Source organism: Odontomachus brunneus, unplaced genomic scaffold (genome assembly GCF_010583005.1).
Source record: "Odontomachus brunneus isolate Ranch 3 - 2012 unplaced genomic scaffold, Obru_v1 Obru_scaffold_005, whole genome shotgun sequence".
Classification (NCBI taxonomy): Eukaryota; Metazoa; Arthropoda; class Insecta; order Hymenoptera; family Formicidae; genus Odontomachus; species Odontomachus brunneus.
In genome coordinates, this window is record NW_022639455.1 from 525,239 (window position 1) to 545,947 (window position 20,709).

Below are 20,709 nucleotides of genomic sequence, written 5' to 3' on the forward strand. Positions count from 1 at the left end.
GGGGGGGGGGGGGGGGGAGAGAGAACGAGCGTATCATATAAAGCCTCGAAGCGATGCGTGGGTTAACTCGGTTTGTGTTTGCAGCTCATCTCTCTCGTCGGATACGCCATAATGTTATTCATTAAACGTAACGCCGTTTAACATTTTTAATGGCCGCAACGACGACCTATTACATGAATATGGAAACCAGAAGTGAACCGGCCCGCTGATGAAATTTGGCTCCGGTTTATACCGGAGAGTAAATTAAATAAATATCGCGTAAATAAACATGAATTACTTCATCGTTGCATGACCAGTAGGATGCCGTAACTGTGTGTGGGTGTGTGTTTGACCCAGTTCACTCGTCAAAATCATCCTCCGAATTATCGCTCGTCCATTATAATCGGCGGCGGCCGAAATTTTGGCGAGCGAAATTAAAAGGAGAAGAATTATTCATCGGGCATCACGCGTGCGAGCGTGAATAACGAAAGACAATGTACACGAAGACAATGTAATGCATTTAAACAGTGCCTTAACGTTGCGGGGTCAAACGCAGATGCGGGCGTGCAATTTTCAGCGTCCCAGGAGCGAATCTAATATCAGCGCATTAATTCACCGCGCGTTTTCTTCACTTCTAATTTAAAAGTTTGCGTGTAAATACATAACAACAATCGATCAATCATTCATTAAAAAATCAACTAGCCGGCGCGATGATAGATTGCAATCTGAACGCGAAAATGAGTGTATGTGCGCGCACGTGTTTTCGCGACGCTATTTCAATCATATATAAATTAATACTAAAACGAACCGATGCAGGCCGGCGATACGCTGGCCCGCGGTATACACACCCCGCGAAATTCATCGCTCACGGTGATTAATTAATTATTCGAAGGAGGTAATTAGCGCGTGACCCGCGCTTGCGCTTTTTAGACATCGCGTCCACCAGGTACCATCAGTTATCCGCGACACCGAAGTCACCATTGTTTTCGGCTTGCTCGATTCATCGAGAGAAAAGAGTGCTAAGACTGAACGCGTTCTCGCGCGATTTCACCTCTCCTCATATCGAGACAACCGTGCTACGTAACATACACGTGCCGGTATTCGTATCTACACTCGAAACACGAGGCAAACTACACAGAGAAAAAAAAATTTTAATTTATTGGTGGGATATTATTCACCGAAAAAAAATAAACTTCATATACTTCGCAGAAATGAGCTTTATAACCCATCAAATTTTCAAATATTTATTCCTCAATGAAGAAACGTCGCTTTGCTAAATATATTTGTCGCAGCAAAATATCGATGTTATATCCCTGGTGGAAATTTCGTACAATTTTTAAACAATTGCTGGAACAGTTATATTAACTTCCGTCTAGTAAGTGACGAGTAAAACTGTTGGAATCCCGATCAACATATAACGCTTTTCCCGCAGTTATTGCACACAAAACATACGCAAAATCCGAACCATTGAACGAAAACTGAAACAATAAATGGACAATGAAACTATCCAATCGACTGATAAGCAAATTTACTGCTCATAAAATGGCCAGTTTTGCCCTAAAACTGATATAGACAAAACTCTACCAAGTTCTTGTCCATTTCCTACACAGTTTTGATACAACTAATCAGAATGCAGTAATACTAAACAGTAACTGGTTGAGTGTCTAGGAAAACTGTATAAATCTCTATCAGGGATTTCACCCGTACATAATGCAACTCCCATACACCCTTCATAAACATAATGTAATAATAGCAATTTTTTTTTAATGTAATATTTATTTCACTCAAATTCACATAAATTATTTAAAAGAAGAAGATTAAGGCTGCATTCCGAAATTACTGTCAGTACTGAAAATCTACAGTATACATGACATAAACTATATGTTTTCAGTACTAACAGTGAATATCGGAACACAGCCTAAAATGTTGGTCAGTCAAAAAGTTTGCTCCAATTTTTGCGGCAAATTTGACATCATTGCGTTCTATGGAAAAAAATTACTCGTTGACTAAATATTGCTGTCTATAATCATTCGCCAATGTCCTGGCAGGATTCGTATATTTCCATCGTATATGAGACGATAGTATATGAGACGGTTTACTCGTAGCAGAAAAGGCAAGAAATTGAACTGAATTTATTCATCGTGAAGAATTATAAGAGAATATTGCATAATAGCATTTGGTTTGAAGTATGAATGATAAAATTGAGAATAATAAAGTAATACGAGAATAATGATGTAGCTAATTAAATAAGAACAGATGAGGTGGAAATAGAGGATAAACATTCGCGCGCGCGTTCTACCTTGGCATTTCCAATGCCAATCAACGATAGTTGGATGATCGCGTGTAATTATCGCGAAATTTGATATTAGAGAGCAGCTCGCGAGCACGCCGAACGCGCCTTCGAACGAATATAGGTCTCGGTCTTTTAATTATGGGCTCATTAACGAGCGGTTTAATCTGAAAACTTTACGCCGCGGACCACATTCGTTTTCTGTACCCAATGTTTATCTTTTGCGGTTCGCCGCGACCGGCGATTCTGGTGCGATTAAAGCCCAGGGTAGCGATGACGGGACCCACGCCGCTTCCAACCGTGCCGTATTTACGTTAAATTCCTCTTGTTTACGTAGTGCGACATGAATATGAAAGAGCTCTCTTCCGAGATAATTACACGTAATTTCCGCGAGCGGCTCTCTCATTAAAATCGTTACGGCGGTTCTTACTGTCGCGTTTTTCACCTCAATCCGTCGAAGGTGGATAACGAGCGCGCGCGGCCCAAAGAAGCTGCGGCCGCATTATCATATTAATATTAATATTGTTAGTGGGATAATATTCGCACGAGTCGTTTGATGCTATGAGGTCATAATCATATTCAAATATCCTTACGCCGACGTGAGCCCACCGGCTCTAATTAACCCTTCGCGCAACTCTCATTCTGGCTTTCCGCGGTTATACACTCTTACTCGGCTCTTTGATACCGTTCTCTCTCACGGACACAAACGCGTAAATATATTATTATCAAGGCAGTATGTGTGTGTATGTGTTCTGTAATTGTTTCTCGAATTTTGTAAGTTGTGGCAAGATAATGACCTTATGTTAATAGTCGTTACTTAAAATTTACCTCAGGTGACATATTTAGATCTGAATTTAGAGTTAAATGTAAATTTTTTATCTGAATTACGATTGCAAATATAATGTCACGTATAGCATATGATTCGTAATTTAAATAAAAAACTCAAATCTAACTCTAAATTCAGATATGAATATCTCATATGTGGAACAAATTTCTACTAATGACTATTAATACGAACCTGTAATATTCATACCGTAGGAAAAATAGGATCAGTTTTTGTTTCTTCAGCTCTTTCACCCGAACTGAACAATGTTAATTAATTAATTTTAATTAGTTCTCCGTCAAAAACTTCTTTAAATTCATTTTCAACTTCTGAAAGGGCCATTCTCATTGGAGCTTCACAGAATTCGCAGGATTAATGCAGGACTGAAACGTCCACGCGAGTAATTATAAAGGCCTTAGACATCTCAAAATGCTATGTACATGTCGACTATATCAATAAATTAACGTTTCAGCGATTAGAAGAGAAAATTAATGTTTGAGAATGTAGAATGTTTAAGATTCAGGATGTGTGGAAACCGTTAGACTTTCGTAACTAAGAGCTGAGAAGACGTGAAGTTTAGTCCCTTTTCCCTTAAGGATACGAATATTACACAAATATATATATATATATATATATATATATATATATATATATATATATATTCGCGCGGGACCAATATGTGCCGCGACTGTCGTGATTAAGCGCGCGTTTCGCATGAATTTAGACGCGCCGGAGACAAGATTAGTCGGTGTCCCAACTGGCCAGCTGGAGGAGGGCCGCGATCAACTGGAAATCCGATGTCTCGCCGACGCCAATCCGCCAGCCTCGATACTCTGGAGGAAAACGAAGAGCCCCGGCGTGACGGAGGTAGCCAGTATCGGCGAAACTCTGCAGTTCTCGCCGATTTTCAGGAATCACGCCGCCGTTTACCTCTGCGAGGCGTCCAACATCGAAGGCGAGAGCAGTCCAGTGTCGGTTCAGGTGTCTGTAAACTGTACGTAATGTCGCCCCTACTCGCAACCGATTCATCATCTCTGTCCGAATTGCGCCTCGAAGTTCGCGTGACTGTCGTCGCTGCTGTAATTTATAGGATATCAGGAACTTTCGTCGCTAAGTGATTCTCGACTACTGTTTCACCGCAGCTGACTGTTCCTCTGTATCTCAAATCGCTCGGAATTTGCGTCGCGCGCGCGAATTTAATTCTCAAAATGCGCGCGATTTCCATATCCCAAGGAGCTGTCGCAGCCACGATTATGATGCACGCGGAGTTACAATTTTCGCACCGACGACAATCGCAAAAGACTTGTTCCCTCCATCGTGATTCTTCGCATTCGAGATTATGAGAGAGAGAAATATCATAAATATCTCTCTCAATACACGAATATGCAGCTGAAAACAATTCCTGTGGGAATAGCATTCGCATAAAATTGCAAGCATGACGCGTCAGCGGGCGCATAGCTATCAAACCTGGCCGAAAGTAAAAAAATCTGAAATCGCAAAAAAACGTATATTATAATTAATAATGCACACATATACATCCATGTGCACGTTTCTGACGCACACTTGTCGTTTTGATCGTCACCGTCACTGATATCATCTGTCAAAGTTTAACTCTCAATCAAATCAAATCGTTTATACTTGTCCGAGAGTTGTCATTTTTCACTGTAATATTTCGTGAAATTGGAGGTTTCAATGGGAACTATTGCAACATTGTAACAATATATACTTTGAAATATTTCAAATGAATATTTCTGTAAATGATCAAGTTTCATTATTTTTACCATGAGCGTTACGTTGTAGTAAGTTGCCACTCCCTCCCCCCTTGTGTGCAACTGTAATAATCGTGCAAGCGTGATTCACCGTGATCCTTTCTTTTGCATAGATCCACCAACAATCAGCGCGGTTGGGCCCGATCGACTGACTACTGCACTGTTATATTCTGGCGCGTCCTTCGAGTGTCACGCTGACTCTATGCCGCCGGCCGATTACAGGTAACCCATGTTGTTTATTCAATACGATTGAACTTGTCCGAATTTCAAGCGTTTCGACCGCGGCATAATTTCTCTCACATGCAAAAGTATCCCGACTAGAAACTTGTCCCATGACCCTCTGATCAGATTGATCTTACAAGGAAACCCACACAAGTGTCTGCCTCCGATTTTCATGAGCTTGTAATATGTTGTATTTTAGATCGAAATAATAGATACGTTTTTTATTATATTATATACCCTTTCGCAAGTTTAAAAGGTGAAATATCCCTTTGAAGAAAATCGGTTTTTTTTCATTCGAAGGAAATATAATGAAAACTATAAAAGATAGAAAAAAATATTTTTGATAAAAGTTGAATGGTTTGAAGAATACTTTACAGAAATTATTTTAATAATTATAATAAGAAGTGGTAAGGGAAATATTAACAAAAAAAAATTTTTTTTTTCCAATAATTTCTGTAAAGTACTCTTCAAACCTTTCAACTTTTATCCAAAATATTTGTTTCTATCTCTTATAGTTTTCATTATATTTCCTTCGAATGAAAAAAACCAATTTTCTTCAAAGGGATATTTCACCCCCTAAACTTGCGAAAGGGCACATATAATAAAAAACATCTGTTATTTTGATCTAAAGTACAACATATTAGAAGTTCATGAAAATCGGAGGCCGACCCTTGTGTAAGTTTCCTCGTTAGTCAATTATTTAATTTGCGTACATCGAGAAAAGAATATTTAAAAAATTTATTTGTAAAGGATATAAAATTTATTTCTGCTTTGTATATTTTATATTCCACGAGAAAGTTTTCAAATATTTTTCTCAATGTATAAGGTGATGTTAGCTGCTTATAATCACTAACAAGATCGTAATTATTAATAGATGATTTTTGGCGATCGTTTGATATATATATATACTAGTTTGTCATTAAGCAAGTTTATACCAAACATTTGATAAATATATTAAACAAGCATACAATACAAATATCTAAAATATATCTGAGAGATATTCAGATTTTTCTGTATATTTCAGACGCCTCTGGAATATATTTAAGATATTTATGCTGTATAAATATTTAGTATTTTTTATATTAAATTTTTGGTGTAAACTAACTACTGGTAGATGTACCAAACGATCGCCAAAGTCCTAATAATCCTTGTTAATGAGATCCTGTTTGCCACGCGCTACGTTACATGACTTATCAGGATCCAATAACATCGCCTTGTACAAATTAGTTAACAGAGCGGGACCAAAACTATGGCATAAATTTCTGGTCGGCATGTTTCGCGGAACGAAAGCAGCATGCTTCGTAATCATTATATCATTACATCATTAAGTTACGGATATATCTATTTTACAGTTATTTTACCGTTTCAATGCGGTTGTTGAACTCGCAAGCAGATATTGCCTCTCTTCTTTTTCCCTATCTCCGTATTTTGTATTTTTAATTTTTTTTTCCGACGATTATATAATTGGCTTTTTTTTCTATTAAAGCCCCACATCCGCGATGATATCGCATCACCGGCATAATTGTCCTGAACGTTTCGTGCGCGCGATACAATTTCTCGTGTAAAAAATATCGTCCGCACCGCGAACCGTAGCACGCTTCCGCAGTTTTTATGTCATTAGACTACCAAATTATGAATATACTTGTTTAACATTTCCAATGCGGATATTCATCTTGCAAGTAGCTATCGCGCTGCTACTTTTTACATCTCGGCGGTTTGTATTTTTAATTCTTTCCACAGAGTTGTGAAATTCATTTCTTTGCCCTCCTCTAGAACTTTGCATTCGCATCGGGGTCGTCCATATAATTTTTCTGAACGTTTCGAGCATCACGTAATTTCTCATATAAAAATATCGTGTCCGAAATGCTTCGTGGTTGTTGTATTATCAGACTACCAAATTATGAGTATACTTATTTTACATTTCCAACGCGGATATCCACACGAAAAAACAATTTTGTTGGTGCAACCGAATTTTCGGTTGTTCAGACGAAAACTCGGCTGTAGGAACAGAAAAATTCCTTTATGAGGCTTCTATATAGTCAATTGTTGTTCTCAGTTGCCTCAATCGAGTTCTAATATCATTGAATATTCAGACGAATATTTTCGATTGCGACAACAGAAATATTGGTTTTCATAACAGAGATATCGTTTCTGATCATCTAATTTTCAGTTAGTTTCTATTTGGTTGCACCAACTGAAATTTTTTTTACGTGCATCTTGCAAGTAACTATCGTCTCGCTGCGCTTCTATACATGTCATATCTTGATGTTCTATTGTCATATCTATTGTCAATTTCTGCGTGCGACTGCTATTTCTCTCAGTCACTGGACCCTCATACTTGTGAAACTGAATTCGACATCACGTTTAACCGTAACGTTGCCGCACAGAGGAACGCTCGCGACCATTTTTCCGCTCCTTTTGTCTTGAATTTCTCTTGAATTTCTCTTTGCGCAACCCCTTTGGCGGATTCGCGAGAGAAAATGTCTTTAACGTGCGAATTCTCGTGCGGCTACGCGTGTGCAGATGGGCGCAGGTATTCACGGACGGCCGGATGCCATTGGAATGCGGCACGGGGCAGCGATTGATCCTGACGAACGTGACGTACGAGCAACAGGGCCAGTACATATGTCTCGCTTCCAACAAGATCAATGGGAACGTCAGAGAAGTTAAAAGCGACCCTGTGTCCCTGCAAGTGGTCGGCGCGCCACGGGTAAGACGGCGGCGGCGCCGAGACGTTGAGAAAAAGTTCCGTCGCAAATGAAAATTACCGGCGCGGCGGGCGCGGACGAATCGCGTTTCTCGCTTGTATCGCGCCGCGAAAAAATATATCGCTTCATTACATCGCAGGATTCTGGATCATTGAATACCTCTGGCCGCCGCGGCAACGGGATATATCCGCGGATGTATATCTCTCCCGCGTGGCTATAATATCGCGGCGAAATTGGCGAAATGTAGTTTTTCAACGTACAGCGAACGTCGCTGACGCGCATTAATCACGTTTCGCTTCGTCACTTCGAGGCGGGAAGCTGCTCTAGATTCGCGTCGACTATGCTAGAAAAAGAAAATAAAAAATGCTGAAGGTAATAAGGGAGCGCGCGTCTGGTGTTTAAAGGAAAATAATCGACGAGCAAATTGAAAGTTATGATCCTCCATGGGGATTACTTCCCGCGTACGTCAATTTTTTATCGTGACATCAAGTTACTTCCACCGCCGGTATGCTCGGTTGCGAAGCGATCTGCACACATTTTCCCTGGGGAACCGGTGGAGATCGCGCGACGATTGTTCCAATCATTCGTACATTTTATCTAGCCGTATCTCGCAATATTGCTTATTGTCGCTTAACAATAATATATCATTGTCGCCTAACAACAATATATCAATGTTATTATTAAGCAAGCGACGCGTAAATATTAATTATGATAAAACGCGGCGAAGCTCGAAGATTGTCCTCGAAATAACACACTGGATGTGTGAATATGTGTGCGCGCGCACACACACTTGTCGACTTCGAAAGCAATTAAAATAGCGATATATACTTCGTAACGTTTCTGTTGTCAACAGCGGCGTACATATTACGTCATCGTGGAGTTTCATTGCGCGCTGCAGGCGGCATTAAAAATCGATATCTTCGTTAATTGTCGCGAACACCATATTGTTCTGTTTAAAATAGTGCCCTCGATATTGCGCAGGTACCGACCCGCTTTTATTTTATTCGGACATACAAAAATAATCAACAATTAAATTAAAAGCATGCCATCACTCGAGCTCGCTCGTAATAATCAATCGCGAATAATATAAAAAATAGCCGCGACCACCAATTGCCGATTCGATGAGTTTCCCGCCACGTATTCGATTCTCGGCCGGAGGAACCGCGGCATTCGATTCTTTTGGCGTGCACTAACCGGCAGAATCGCTTGAATACGCCATGCAATTGCGTTGCCAGTATTTTTCAATCGTGCACGTTTGCCGCTGAACATTAACGCGAAACTGTCACGGTGACAGATCGCCGCACTGACACGTCGCTCCCGCTCTTTTCCGAACAATCAATAAACGACTAGCCAGTAATGCGTACAATTACAGAAGTCTAACACAGTTGCACTATGTGCATTATGGCAACTGTCCCGCCGGTTAATGTGCGCTCGACGACGTGCCGTCTTCGCGAACGCAAAATCTCCGAACGATAACGCGATAATGGCAGCGATTAAATTGCATTCCAATTATCGCGATATCGCGGCGTTTCGTGAGTCGACCGCTCCAAGTCGACAGTTCCAGTCGAATCCGCTAATTACTTGGCTAATAACGCTAAAAATAAAAACAAACAGAGAGAGAGAGAGAGAGAGAGAGAGAGAGAGAGAGAGAAACTCCGCGTCGCGCTCTGTGACGCAACGCCATGCGCTTTTTTCTCTCTCCCATTCGTTTTATTTCCTCTTTTTTTTCTATCGAATTTGCTCACCGGGGAAACACAGCCGCGGCTTAACGCGGGTCACTGACTACGCAAAGGTTTGATTTCCGTTTCATTTAATACGGGGCCGTTTTATCTGTTAAAATTTAGCGGCGCTATTAATGTCGATACCTCGTCCAAATTGATTCCGGCATTGCGCGCGTACACACACACATACACGTGCATACAGCGCGTTATATTACACGTGTACAACGCGTGAGTCAAATATTGCGCACAAAGGCCGCCGATCGCTCGCGATTCGCTTCGCAACGGCGCCGTTGCCCGTCTGAAATCAGTTGATATATTGATAAAACGTCCCGATCGAATAAAACTCGAACAACAAGGAAGAGAAGAGGAGTCCGCATCATACTACGTCCGCGTGATACAGTAACGCAGCGTTTGTTTGTTCGTTCTTTTTCTTTTTTTTAATTCTCTCCTTTTTATAATCACATTTACCCGGCGGTGAAACGCAGTCACGGCTTAATGCGGCTCACTAACTGCACAGAGCTTTGATTCCCATCATTTAATAGGCTGTTTCATATGCTAAAGTTCACGTTATTAATGTCAGTGCCCCGTTCGAATTGGTTCTGATGCGTACGCGCGCGCTCACACACACACACATACATACACACATACGCGCACGCGCTAAATTACACATGCACCATGAGAGACGAATATCGCTCATAAAGGAAGAGAGGTAGGGGCGACCGCGACTTTTATCGTACGATTTGTTGTGAAAATCAGCCGAAATGTGTCAATACGGTATGATCAAATCAATGTTTTAATTATGGTCACGATACCGTACGTAAACACAAGTGTCGCCGCCATAAATATTGGGAGCATGATGAATTGCATTTGCACGTTAAATTAGGTACACGTCACCACCTCTCTTTCCTCCACACTCTCTCTTTCTCTCTCTCTCTCTTTCTCCTCTCTCTATCTCTCTCTCTAGCTGGGCGCGCGCGATCGATGAAACGGAGAATTTTGAAACGCGATACGGCGAAAATGAATACGGATTATTTCAGCGCGTATCCGCGTATATAATGTGAAAAATGTATCCGTCCCGCTGATAATACTTTTTATTTCGCGATGCGCGGAATAATATTACGTTCAAATTAAACTATAAACGCGGCGAGCCCATCATCAATCACGCGTTTCTTTCGCGATCGAGAATTTGGCCCGCGCACCGGTTATTATTTCCGCTTTCGCATTTAGCGTTTAGTTTCACGTTCGGGGTCGTTTTTATCTAAATTAAATTGCTATTTTTATGGAGTCGCGTTACCATTTCTCCTGATAACGCCTCTCCCACATATACACACACACACACATACACACACACGTGCACGCACGAACCATGCAGGTTTCAATGTAGGACGTAATAAAAAGGATTGCGACGATCCATCAGCGATGTTTCGATTCCCGTTGCAAACATTTCCGCGCCGCTGCTGGAAGAGCGATGCGTCGACAAATTTATATCATCGAACGGATCGACGGCTTTCGTGCGAGCTACGTTATTCGCGAATACGCGCATAATCTTTGAGCCCGCGGCAGGTGAAGCGACCCGAGAGAGTTCCATGAATATATTCCAAAATTATTAATGCAACTTTCCTTCTTTAACTCGTTTATTCGGCAAACTTTAATATTAGATCTATAGTATCGTTTACGAGACTTACTAATTCGCAAAGATCCTAATATAAAGCAATCACTGATATATTCAGACTCATATCAATAGCCGTTACTTGAAACTTGTCTCACGTGAGATAATCAGATTCGAATTCAGATTTTACTTATTTTATATCTAAATTTCTCTAGTAAATTGTATGATATGCGCGATGTTACGTTTGCAATTGTTGTTCCACTGAAAAACTCGCATCCAACTCTAAATACGATTCGGAAAATCTCACTTGAAATAAGTTTCATGTAATGATTATTAATATGAACTTTAATTCTTCAACTGTCGGGTACGTATATCCAACATTATAGGTGTCGCTAAGGTTATACTATTTAAGGAGTGGTTCTGGTTTAGAAAGCCGAAAAATAAGTACGAATTTTTCTTAAAGATACTGAATAGAGATATTAATGCAGAGTTTTGATTGCACCATTCACCATTGTTTCAAGTACAAAAAAATTATTTTAAACGATTGAAATCTCGTCTAGGTTTTTTTATGCAGCGTCGCCAGATGCCACTAAGTGACGGACAACATTACAGCACGTGTAACAACTGGAAACAAATGGGACAAAGGAATTTGAAAAACTGTGTTAAATTTGCTGGAGGATAAACTTAAATTCTTTCTAGAAAATGTCCAGAATTAAGCATTTTTCTTGGGGCACTAAATAAAGAAAGAGAGAGAAAAAAAGACTTGTGACTTCAAAGTGCCGCCATTTTATTAAATTTTGACTCTTCGCGTATAATAAAGATTCATCCTTTAGTAAATTTGGTACAGCTTTTTTTTTTAATTTCTTATCCTATTTGTCCCAAATTATTATACGCGATGCGGCTATCTAAACCAGAACCTCCCTTCTACACGCTGACTGCCGCGCTGATTGTTTCAAAACTCAATTAAAGTCTGAATAACCGTAGGCGCGGCAAATAAATGCAACATGTGACGCATACATCTGTTGCCTCGTGTAATTGGTTCGTTATTGGCCACATATTCAATTTGTTGTATGTAATTTGTCATATATCTTATACGTAAATTAATGAGACACTGCGGTATCGCTGGCGGTATCGCTGATGGTCGGCGTGTCAAAAGACTAACAAACGTGTCCCGTAACATCCCGATTGCGGTAACCCCGAAAAACGACGAGGCAGACGAAAACTGGTCAGCCGTCCCAGTGATATATCAATCGAACGTGCGCATATCGCGAGGCAGTCGAAAGAGCGACATGAGCGCTCTCGCATAAAGGTGTGCCGCGAAGCTCACGTACGCCGTTTGATGATCGCGCAGGTGGGAGACTAGTGAGGAACTTTCTATTCAAAGGACGTTAAACGCGTGTCACAGGTGGTGAAGCCGGCCATCACGGAGAAGTTCGTCGTGGCGACGACGGAGGGCAACCCGGCCAGATTAGAGATCAGACTATGCTCCGACCCGAAGCCACGGCTCGTTGCTTGGGAATGGGGCAGCACCAGACTACACGCCGGTTAGACTGCTTCCTCAAAACAAACTCCCACGAGAAGTATTCGATTTCGTCTTCGCGTTGAGCCCCTTTATTTACTCGGCATGCGCGCCGCTGAGTTCTGAGTTCTCCCTTCGGGAAAAGTCAAATTTCGGCTGAAATCAGGAACGAGCTAGGAAATTCCGCTTGTCAGCTAGAACAGAATTCTGGTGATGCCAGCCGGAATTTTTTGGTTCGTTCGCATCTCACCGGAAATTTGGGTAATTTAACCAAATCCTTTTTTTCTACGCTCCAGCGAGAGAACGAGTAGAAAACAATCGGGACAAGCGGACGATAATTGAGCTTTGGTTCGTTATTATTTAAATGACGCTATTTTTCGACGAACACGGGCGACAGTTTTAAACTCCGACGATCACGTCGATATTAAATCCGCCGCGACGACATCACGTCACCGGCGCCCCCGCGCCTGACGTAACGATCGATTTTGCGCTAATTGGCGTACTTCGCGGAAGGATGCGAGAGGATTCGACGCGAAACAAGTGTCACTGTCTGGCAAAATGCGTATGACGGATCGTCGCAAATTGCTACATCGAGCCCGCGCTAACGAAGTATCCCGTGAGGGGGATTAATCGGATGTTTAGCGGCACGTAAAATAAGGATGCGAGGTAGCGTGTGATATCGCCGCGGCGACAGCGCGCTCGCCGTCACACCCGAGTAAACGACAAAGCGCGCACCGCTCGAGGGCGGAAAGGGCCGGGGAATTAATGGGCCGACTCACGGAAACTTTCTATTAGAGTTTAAGGGCTGCATTGATCTCCCGGTCGCTTTGTTTCACTCCTCGCAACACGATAACGCGAGCACGTGAGAGCCGGCCGTAGATCGAGCTGGCCACAACGACGCGATGCCCTTTATCTTCACTGAGAGAAAAAGGAAACTGCCTGATCTAACTAGAATTAACTCCATTCCACGATAGCCGTAAAAGTACGCAGTAAATTAATTGATCAATGAGATTCTTAAGGACACGCTGAAAAACGTAAGCAGTAAGATAATTAATCAATCGATTATTCTGTGATCGTAAGGAGAATCGTTAATTGTGGTCGGTCAATTTTCTTATTGCTTGAACTTTACTGCTTACGTTTTTCTGTGTGTTTCGACGTTAGAGTCATCGCACGCAAAATAACATAGTTGCATGTGCATAGCATAAAACCGTATTGACCAATGAACATGTTTTACACATCAATATAGCAACTTTATTGCTTCAGATGGTCTTACTCTGCATATATGCAGCTATGCTCTTTTGTGTGCGATGGTCTTTACAGTCCAAAAATAATTGACTGATTAATTTAGTTGCTACTTACGTCTTATTGCATATTCTTACGGCTCTCTATCGTAGAATGAGCTTTACATTTATTTTTGGTCCCAGTCATATTTTTTGCTTGTTTTAATACGAAAATGGTAGCAGTAACATGTATACAAGATTATTGTTGCTAGCACTGTAGTAGAATTTAATAAAAAATTATTACGCCATAATTTATGGTAATTATTTTTCTATGATTATATGATTATATAGTTACAGATATTCTTTACTCAGTGTTTCCGAGAAGCGCAGTCGATGATCAAGGGTATGTGTCGGACAAATTCCGCTTTCGCAGCACGTTGTTCGCGCGCGAAATTATTACCGCGAGCCGGCGACTCGCTTACTTCAACCGCGCGCTTTGACTTTCGTCCCTGAGCCGTTCGTCGCACAACTTTCCGCGATTCCTTTTCCTCATTACGCATCCGCTTCATTACCGAGACGTCCGTCACCGCGCGCCCAACGAACCGTTAATGTATAAACTCTACTTTGGCTTTTGTTTCGAGTTACACTATAAACGACTGTTCTTCTTCTTCTGCTTCTGTTGCTACTTCTTCTCGCTATTCTTTCCTAGCCGTTCTTCTTCTTCTTCTTCCGCTTCTTCTTCCGCGTCTACCTCATCCACCTAAACGCAAACCCGTTAAACTTCCCTGCGCCCTCGCAGAACCAACAGGGAGAGCACTCGAGCTTGCCCGGGATTGCTCTTTCGTATACATCCTTCTTTCTTTCTTTTTTTTCCTCCGCGCGCTTCCCGGCATAATTGGCACTCCTACGGGTACCTTATCGACGATCCCGCCGTGCTCGCAATTACCCCCTTGGTTAATTGATCATTCGCCCGCAGTAACCCGAGAGCCACGAGATCAGTTCGGTCTTGAGACATCCGTCCAATTTCCGCAAGGCCCCAAATCGATGCTCTCCACCGGATACTCACGCCCTGAATTTTTTCCAGCCCCGTCGTCGCTCGAGATATCAGGCAGATTAATTAGTCGCCGTTAACACGGTTCTTCGCCCCCGAATAATTACTCCGCGCCACGCCAGGGAACGCGATATCCGGGTGATCTTTACACACCGTTGCGCGTGCGAGGAATACGCTGTCCACGCTTATAATTTCATACACTGCGAGAAACAATATTTGATATTTGTAAGTGTAATCACATGGAGAATTACACGTATTACACATCACATGTGTAATTGCTATAAATTATGATAAAGGAAACCATTTTTTTATGGAATTATACTATAATACCGATGACAATAACCTTAGGTGCATGTTGCTACTGCCATTTTCGTGTTAGAACAATCGAGAAATATGATTGGGGCCGAAAATAATTATAATTTTAGTTGGATCAACCGTTTCTTTCTCTCATTCGCTTGTTCAACACTTTTCTTTTCCACGATATTCCAATTGATCAACTTTCGACTGCTTATCGCTTGATTCTTTTCTTTCCAGCGGTCTTTTGGAGTTTGCACGCATTATTCTTTCGTTACTCTCCTCGCCACGTGTTACTTCAGTTGAGACCGTAGAACCGGATACACGGGATTAAGTGCAAATTATCGAGATGCATGGAGTCGTTCTATTATCCGGTAGGTGAGGTTTTGGAGCCGCGCTACCGCGCGCTCGATCTGGAACCGTTGGCTTCGGAGGACTGTTACATAGCGATCTTAGAGCTGACGAGCACGGTGAAGGAGGACCAAAGGCTGTATCACGTTATCGTGGAGAACGACCGCGGCAGCGACAGGCGCGCGCTCATGCTGAGAGTCGACGAGCCCGGTCAGGTAAAGCATCGCGCATCCGTTGCATTCTGAAAGAAACACTCGCGTCGTTCTCAACGCATGCGAAGAAGCAGAGTAGCCTCTTCTTTATGCGCGAAACAAAGACGGGCGAGATATTCGCGTTGGTGAAACTTTCAATGTGGACTCAACGAAGCGTACGCGAAGTCTGCAAAACGATTGCGTGTGTATTTTTATACAGTCCATAGTGTGGCGAGTCATTAAACGATAATCCGGTGGTATTGCAACGCGCACTGAAATATTTAACAGCATGGTGAGCGAACAAAAGACCGGGAAATACTCGCGTATACCGTCTTCATGAATGGCGGCCGACACAAAACGTTCGCGCGCGGAAATGTTTTAGCCACGCCGGCACACATGGAATATTTTTCTCTGCTGCAGATCCCGCTCGTTATCGGCGCCGTAGCCGGATTCACGGTGCTCTCAGTACTGATAATGGGATTCGTTTGTTTCCTACGTTCGGATAGATGCTGCGTAGCCAGAAACACGGTGCCGGCGCTGCAGCAAGTGCATTGGTAAGCACGCGATATTGCGCAGCGCGCTGATTTATACGGACCGCTGTGGATCACGCGCGCGCGCGCGCGATGCTCCAATATTGTGTACGTTTGAGCGCGGAATCGTGCTGCAGGAGCGTCTGCGAATTTGCATACGCGGGGACTCGGGATTTTCGCTGCAAAGAGACACGCATTTCAGACCGGGGCGTGGAGAAAAGGCTTTCTCTCCAGGCTCTTACGAGGTTCCCTCGCGTTTGTCGCCGGCCGAAGGGCGAGATGGAGTTTAATTCGAGACGAGAAGAATGTATCTCGACGAAACTAGTATTTAGAAATGTTTATACTTTCGCGTTTTTAATTTAAAGAGAAGAAGGAGAATCGTTTCATCCATCAGCGAGATCTTTCTCTCGGAGAGAGACGAGTTGTAACGAGATTAATAAATTGCCTGACGGTTTGATGTTATGCATAGATTCTTACGGCCTGGAGCCGTCCTTTTCGAGGTAAATGGGTCATAGAGAGTGCTTTTAAAAAGAATCTCCCGGGAAACATTGCTGCTCGTTCCCTCCTCCTGCGCGCGCGCGCGAATACCACGTGGAGTGCGCGGTACACAAAGCGTCTAATGAAACGAAACCGGAATGATATCCGTTCGCCGTTTCGCAGCACAAAGGCTTCCAACGCGATGATAGAGGATCCACGCTTGGCAGTGGATACGATGGAACGTACGAGTCAGCAGTTCGTCCCGGAGAAGCGAGCCAATCACGTTCTGAAGCCCGTCCCGTCACAGCAATACCAGCAGGAATGTTATCAGCACGACCCGCAACACCAGCAGCAACATTATCAGAGGCATCATCATCATGGACAGCCTCACGGACAATACACGTTGCAGGTCAGATAAGTTGACAATAAGACAGAACACAAAAAATAACCGAACCCGTTCTCTCACACAGTGCGTAGTTGATTCCTGGCACATACCTCGTTATTTTTCTTCCTTTTCTCTCTTTCTCTTGTTTTCTTCTTCTTTTTATCTCTTTCTATTTTCTCTCCTTTTTTCTCTATCTCTTCATTTTCCTGTCTATCTACCCATGTCTACCTATTTATCTATCTGTCTCACTATCTACTCCTATCGTCTCTGACATGTCACACCGTTGCTTCTGAATTGCACGTGAAGTTCGCAGCAAGTTTTTGACATACACAAACACACATGTATGGTCCTCTGAGTCCTTTCGACGTTCGGAGTTAGTTATTAGTTGGCTGCGATCGTAGAGTTTTGCACGACATGCTCTTCAGTACGTATACGTAATATGTCATGTCCAGAGAGTTGTTAAAGAGCAAACTTATATAAATGAGGCACTATATATATGTATATGTATGTACGTATATATACTATATATACACGTCAATACAACACAAATCGTTACATGCCGTTACTTTATATGTATACAATGTATACAAATTTGTTACATAATATTAGGAAGCGCGATCAAGTGGGGGCACTTTTTGAAACCGCGAGAATTCAAACTCGAGCCGTGAAATGATTTATTCCGCCGTCGGGAAGTATTGATTATGTATATAAAGTGTTTTATTGAACGATGAGATATTTCATAGAGGCACGATATCTTTGCCCGAGCAGCGGTGGTTGGTCAGAAAACGCGATCGAACATCTCCGGCACGGCCGATTTATGCGCGCATTTCCCTTTCGCATGCAAAACTCTACTCGGCCGCGTTAATGCACACCAAATCTGCTACAGAGTTCTCCCTCAATTTCGCCGAATCACCGACCAACACACGTCACTAGCAGTAGCTCTCTATTACGCTCCCGACGAGATACTTTTTCAGCTGCTTGCTCATTTTGCACCCGTCCGACAGTAGCCAGCCGAGCACGCGCGTGTAAATTTAATCTCGATGCATTCACGAAAGCGAAACTGCAAGTGCATGCGACTTGACCTGAATGCGGAACTAACCCTTCCTAGCCGTTCAGATTATGCGTAGCAATTTCATCGGCGTCGACGGCCCGTCGACACTACGACCTACTTTTGTATCCGTTAATTCATCGGATTGTTTGTCGGTAACCATCGGCATTATTTATTTTTCAAACGTTCGCTTGCGGGGGCTCGCCAAACGGAATGTATGCACAGAGAGAAAAGTAAAATAACAGCTTGTTCAAACATTTGTCGTGTCCCACCCCGTCTCCCCACCCAGTCTCCCCACCAACTCACCCACACGTTCGTATATGTGTCCATTAATTGAATCAATGAGCGAGCAATCTTGGCGCAGGAAAAATTCCTTCTACAGGACGAGGAGCGGGACACGCTAAATCGGATTAAAAAAGGCAAGGAACGAGGAGCGCAAACTTTTCATCTTTTCTCCCGGAAAGATCTCGAAGGTTTTATATATAAATAAAATATTGTACTGTTTTTCGATACGCGTATACACATACAGGCGTACAAGCGCGCGTACCCACACATATACCCATACACCACCCGCTCACTTACACAGACACGACCAAACGTGGAGATGTATAAATATAGACACACACGTTACGCGCTTTAATGTACCGAATACACGTACACAAACGACGAGTACGCTCTAACTGACTGGGTCGTCCAAAAATTTGTTGACACTCCGACCGATGAAAGTAATATAATTAACGCTACGTTACGCTCATCTCCACATTCGCGGTATTACGCGCGTAAAAGTTTATCATGACGTTATGGTCGTTATGTGATGTAACTATTGCGATTGCACGCGGGAACCTGGCCCGGCCACGTCGTCCCTTCGCAAAGATCTGCGCGGGAAGTTTTTTGACGATCCACAAATGTTGAATCACTACAAATACTTATGCGGTGATAACGCTCACACGCTCGCGCTCACGCGCAAGTATCGAACTATCACGTTCTCCGATCGCGATAGTCGCTTGAGTGATTTATGCGCTCGGTAGGGTGCATTACGCATGCATTTGGTTGCATCCCGGCTCCCGGGCGTCCCACCACCAATTACCGCCATGTCCTTGTTTGTAATTTAATTCAGATGGATGTACATAAGTAGAACGCGTGTCGACGATAACGCCGCCCCGGACGGACGATTGAATGCGTGCGTGAGAGAGAGAGAGAGAGAGAGAGAGAGAGAGAGAGAGAGAGAGAGAGAGAGAGAGAGAGAGTACAGTTTAGTCGTATCTCGTACTTGTAAAGAAGGAGAAACAAAAGAAACACTAGCCAGACCGAAATTCTTCCCTGTGAAATTGAATGTTTGATCTCGCAAGGAGTGCGACTCGTTGATCCCTCTTCGTCTTCCCTACGTGCACGTGAAGCGGTTAAACCGTGCAATTTAGCTGCACGAACGAGGAAAGAACGTTCCTTCAATGTCACGGAGGAATTCGCTCGCGAAATTTCGAAACTTAACGTTCGAGCGTTTATCAACGATGGTTATCAATAAGCAAACTGTGTAGTTTAGCATATAAGCTCTTGTCTCTAACCTATAGGTAGTGTTAGAGTCAGCCAAACAAATTCAGTTCGATCTTCTGCCTTTCTCGACGGTAAACCGGTCATCTTTTACGATAAGGATATGCGCATTGCAAGAATTTTGGCGAAAAATCACGAACAACGACGACGATCACTTGGCCGATGACGAATAATTCGTTTCTACCGAACGCAATAAAATAAAAAATGACTAAACAACTAAATCGAACTCTTTGGCTGACTCGATGACTGTAAAGTTGTAGATTTCAGGCCAGTTGTTCAGTGTATCTCTTTTGCACGTTTTTCACACACACACACACACACACACACACACACACACACACACACACACACACACACACACACACACACACACACACACACACACACACACACACACACACACACACACACACACACACACACACACACACACACACACACACACACACACACACACACACACACACACACACACACACACACACACACACACACACACACACACACACACACACACACACACACACACACACACACACACACACACACACACACACACACACACACACACACACACACACACACACACACACACACACACACACACACACACACACACACACACACACACACACACACACACACACACACACACACACACACACACACACACACACACACACACACACACACACACACACACACACACACACACACACACACACACACACACACACACACACACACACACACACACACACACACACACACACACACACACACACACACACACACACACACACACACACACACACACACACACACACACACACGCAGCAATAATTAAGTAGGAGGGAAATCATACGTTCATATACCTAAATGTGTTTCTTGCATAAACTTTTAGAGCCGGATTTACATAGCTCGAGTTTATTATAGTTAAAGAGGTCGTAACAATAAATAAACGCTCGAATACT

At 42.9% G+C, this 20,709-nt stretch overlaps 1 protein-coding gene across 6 annotated transcripts in view; it reads left to right on the forward strand.

Moving 5' to 3' along the window:
• The window catches only part of LOC116847975 (hemicentin-1), a 263,145-nt gene that overhangs the window by 236,883 nt on the left and 5,553 nt on the right, over positions 1–20,709 (forward strand). For 3 of the 6 annotated variants that reach the window (XM_032823657.1, XM_032823652.1, XM_032823648.1), the window contains exons 6-12: positions 3,817–4,086; positions 4,975–5,083; positions 7,607–7,793; positions 12,527–12,665; positions 15,584–15,771; positions 16,168–16,301; positions 16,938–17,163. In XM_032823657.1, the coding sequence (XP_032679548.1) occupies positions 3,817–4,086; positions 4,975–5,083; positions 7,607–7,793; positions 12,527–12,665; positions 15,584–15,771; positions 16,168–16,301; positions 16,938–17,163 (1,253 nt within the window). Of the gene's footprint in view, positions 1–3,816; positions 4,087–4,974; positions 5,084–7,606; positions 7,794–12,526; positions 12,666–15,583; positions 15,772–16,167; positions 16,302–16,937; positions 17,164–18,551; positions 20,101–20,709 lie in introns of those variants that run through there. The other 3 variants (XM_032823633.1, XM_032823640.1, XM_032823645.1) reach the window with 2 other exon arrangements.